The sequence below is a fragment of the Austrofundulus limnaeus genome, unplaced genomic scaffold (genome assembly GCF_001266775.1).
Source record: "Austrofundulus limnaeus strain Quisiro unplaced genomic scaffold, Austrofundulus_limnaeus-1.0 Scaffold326, whole genome shotgun sequence".
In the NCBI taxonomy this organism is placed as follows: domain Eukaryota; kingdom Metazoa; phylum Chordata; class Actinopteri; order Cyprinodontiformes; family Rivulidae; genus Austrofundulus; species Austrofundulus limnaeus.
Window position 1 is genome coordinate 372,896 of NW_013952728.1, and position 4,246 is coordinate 377,141.

Genomic DNA, 4,246 nt, shown 5'->3' on the forward strand with positions numbered 1-4,246 from the left:
TTTCTACACACGCTTTCCTTTTTTCTATTATTATTATTTTTGAAAACACAGATAACATCCTAATTTTAATTTTAACCAGAGGGATAATAAAACAATAAATAAGCCTTTTGGAGCAGGTAGTTTTATTTAGAAAGTGATTAAAGAGAAGCTCAGTATGCTGCTTTTCTGGGTCAGTTACTTTATGAAGAGTAAAACAGAGTTAACTGTGGCCACACACACACACACACACACACACACGCGCGCGCGCACACACACACAGGAGGATTTATGACAGTATCTTTAACTGTCTGTAACAGGAGCCGTCCGTAAATAGAAGCAGGACTTAAAAACAACCAGCTTACAGCAACTATTTAAACCGGACTTTTAAAGTGAAAGTCTCCCGCACTTCCGCCCATTTTTAAACCCAGTTTAACCAGCAAACTTCGCCTGGTTGTGCCAACTTTGTCTGACAGCTACAGTGAGAGGAGGGGGGATAAAAAAATGAAAAGAGAGACAACTCACTTCCGCGGAACACGCACGCACACACACACGCGCGCGCACACACACACAGTAGCCCGTGTTTCCGCTGCTGTCAGTGTTACGGTAACAGGACGCTCCATTAGAGCAGCGGAGTAAACAAAAATAAAAATAAATATTAAAACCGCTGCGAGCCGGAGAACAAAGTTCGTCCGCCAGCAGAGCGCTGACAGCTGAGCCACGTTCAGCCACAGACTCGTGAAGCTCCGGAGGTTGTCGAAGCCGACACGACATGACCCGAGCGTCGGAGCGAGMGGCTGCAGCGGGGAAGGAGGCGGCTGTCTGCTGCGCTCCGACCCGGAGCCGCGCGGCGCCGTCAGAGAGCTCCGGGCTGTCACCCGCCTCCCTCCTCCTCACTCACAAAACACTTTCCCCCAGCACACAGAAACATAAAATAACATTTATCCGAAAAATAAAAACCCATCAACAAACAACACAGTAGGTTAAAAACACTTSGCGCCAAATTGAAATTAAAATATAATAATATAAAAAAATATCACCTGGTAGCGCTTTCCTAGAAACTTCTTGCATCACCACTTCTAAGAAGCCCTGTTCTAAGAATCAGACCAGCACAATTCTCGGAATTTGAGCCTGGGACCGTACCACTCCGCCGGCACCGGGGAGAGGCGCTCGGCTCCGGGCTTCCCGACAAAAACGCGTTTTGAAGYGGCCTTTCTGGCTCAAATGACGCCCGCTGATTTTCGTAGCACTTATAACAGATTCCCGCGTTTAAACGAGTGCTAAAATGAGTAAATCTGCGTGAAATAACGCTCTGAAGGACTCCGGGTGGATCGGATCCCCCCCTCCGCTCTTGGTACGGTCCAGAATCGGAGGACGTCGGAGCCTGTGACGTCACCCGGCTCTCTGAAAGCCGGCCCCCGGAGTTCTCAGAACTCATTTATATTCCGTGACCTGATGCGGCGCATCGTGTCGCTGCTTCTGTCACATCCCAACACACACACACGCACACACACACACACACACACACAGACACACACAATCACAGAGACAGTCCACGAGCTGCAGTGAGACGGAGCTGTGAGTTAGGTGCGGGGCTCCGAGGTTTTTGTTTTTCTTCTAGTTAGCATGTAGCTAACCCTGCAGCCATGCTAAGTTCACAGACAGGCGGAGAGCGCTTTGTTGGCACAGAGTTAGAGCTGTGCTACATTTATTGTTTTTATTAGATTTATTACGCGCCCGTCGGTGGAGCGTTTGGWCTGGATTGTCCTCTGCACGGTTAGACTGGACTCCTGGCTGAGTTGGGAACTGTTTTCTTCTTATTTCGCAGCCGTGATTTGTGGTGCTTTAAAAAAACACMTCTTACTTGTTGCAAAGCGTGAGGTTTCTGCTCCTGATTATAAGTTATAGTTGTAACATGTAAAGTGTAATGTCCAGGTGTTTTTTAGTGCTGAATACCTGATGTGCTGCTGTAGTTTTTGCTTTTAAATACATTTTTTAATTGGCTCAGCCATGCCAGACAAACTAATCAAATGCATTCCTGTCTTCTTCTCTATCGTTTTAATTTAAAGCATGTGCACTCCATGTTGCATCATTTCTCTCGAGTTGTGCAAGAATAATAATTTTATTTTATTTTTTTATTATTTTATAACAGCATGGTGCTGCAGAAAGCATCACCCAGCAGCAGATCAAGAACATCTGGAAAATAAAAAAGTGTTCAGTTATGTTTTCAGAGAAAGAGTCTCTGGTTTTGATCAGAGAAGTTTTGAGATTCGTCTCGGGGAGATGTGGGCACGTTTACTGTCAGTGACTCACCTTGGAAGGCCTGTTTGTGGTGGGCCCAGACCACAGGATCACCCTCTTTTCTCATACCGTTCACTCCTGGGCAGAGGAGGAGCATTTGATGGGCTGGAAGAAACAAGAAGAAAAAAAACTGGTGTAAGCACGTTTACAACTCCCTTACACCTAAAACAGACGCGGACCTGTTTGTTGTCTTGTTTCTTCACTTCATTGGGTTTGAGGGAACATCGGCAGCACAGATCAAACCGAGTCAAACACTTTATTCTGCTGTTTCATCTGTTTGTTAAAGCTTTAATCTGTTTTTACAACTTCTGTAGAAGTTATCTTCACTTTTTGTACGAGAATCACAAACTTCTTATGTTGGCCTTTATGTCTGCAGGCTTGCATCGGTCGCCCGTGTTGTAGTTTCTTTCACTTTTCCTCGTTATTCTTAAAAAAAATCCCTTCCTTTTTACAAAACTAAAACAACAAACAGTTTTACTGCCAGCGACGTTTTCCCAGCGGAGTGCCCCAGCATCCTCACATCTGGATCCGGAATCCCTCTTTAAAAAAAAAAAAAAACACTTGAGGTGTTCGCAAACCTTAAGGGGGATAAAAACAGAAAAAAAAGTCTAAAATAATTAAGACGAACCCCCCTCCCTTCCCGTCTTTATTTGGTACAGCGATCTCCGATTCAGCACAGCCAAATAAAGAGCTCCAAACAAAGAGCAGCGTCAACTTTATTCCAATCCACTTGGGGGATGTTTAAGGCGCTCCGGCACAGTTATGCATAATGCACGGCCATAACGCATCGACGAGTTAGAGGAGAGGAGATGTGTAATTCACCACGGCCTCATGCTGGGGCCCCCCCCATTCTATACAGGGATGAGATAATTACTGCAAATCCTTGGCAAACATTATTTTTTAAGTCAACCAATTTCTCGCAAAAAAAAATGACCCAGTTTAGAGAGGGCAGTAAAAAAAGAGAGAGTGGCTGATCAATACCCCCCTCCTCCCCTCAGACTGAACCCACTGTGAGCCGGGTGTCAGTTAATCCCCTCTGATCTCCACTCAGGCTGGATAATTAAGCGGTCATGACATGAAGGGTGTTGGCCTCTTTGTTAAAGAGTGGCACCGTGTTCAGAAACAATCGGACCGATAAACACTTCCACCTTTTAATTAGGAATGATGATAAAGAAGAAAAAAAAAGATTAAAGCCATCTTTTCACTTCCAGTCTGAATAATCAGCCCGTCGAGTCGGCGCCTGATAGGTCACTGAACAGAAATGCCCACTGACAAAAGCCCGAGGCCCGGAGGTTGCCTCACTTCGTTTTTTTTTTTTTATAAACTGCACACTTTTTTGTCTCGTTTCACAGCAAATTTCTGCCAACTTCAGTGTTCATTGTCAGCAAAGATGAGTGCCGAGTTTTGTTCTGAGAGGCATGATGCAACCGCGCTGTAACACCAAACAGATAATGCTGTTAGCTACAGAGGTCTTTTTTTAAGTTCCTTTCTTTAAAGGAATTTCTTTTTATATTGTTAAGTTTCACTTTTGTAACTCCATGCATCCCAGAAGCTTTATTTCCCTCCGTTCCACCTTCTTTTTTTTTTTAGGATTTTTATTTTTCTGGTTACATTTGCTCACGAATATATTTCTTTTTTCTCTCTTTTTTTTTTGTCAAACATCATGTGATGATGACCTCTCACCATTTATTATTTTTATTATCATTGTGTGTGTACCTTTTCCTGATCTACCTGATAAGATGATGGAAAACGTACAAAAGTGCATCATTTATATTTATTTATTTATTTTAGTCAAACATATTGAGTGGCTGCAAAACGACGAGCTCTTATTAGTTTTATTATAACTGTGTGTATACTTTTTCCTTAATCATCTGTCTGAAGATGATGGAAAACATACAAAAGCACATCATTTAGATACATTTTTTATGTGATGGAGTTGCAACAAAAAGATGAGCTCTCACCATTTATT

At 43.4% G+C, this 4,246-nt stretch overlaps 1 protein-coding gene across 4 annotated transcripts in view; it reads right to left on the reverse strand.

Moving 5' to 3' along the window:
• bcl6aa (BCL6A transcription repressor a) overlaps nucleotides 1-4,246 on the reverse strand; it is a 14,186-nt gene that overhangs the window by 3,821 nt on the left and 6,119 nt on the right. For 2 of the 4 annotated variants that reach the window (XM_014022352.1, XM_014022353.1), the window contains exon 2: nucleotides 2,290-2,382. The exons of 1 other annotated variant lie outside the window; for it this stretch is intronic. In XM_014022352.1, the coding sequence (XP_013877806.1) occupies nucleotides 2,290-2,382 (93 nt within the window). Of the gene's footprint in view, nucleotides 1-1,016; nucleotides 1,180-2,289; nucleotides 2,383-4,246 lie in introns of those variants that run through there. One more of the 4 variants, XM_014022354.1, reaches the window with a different exon arrangement.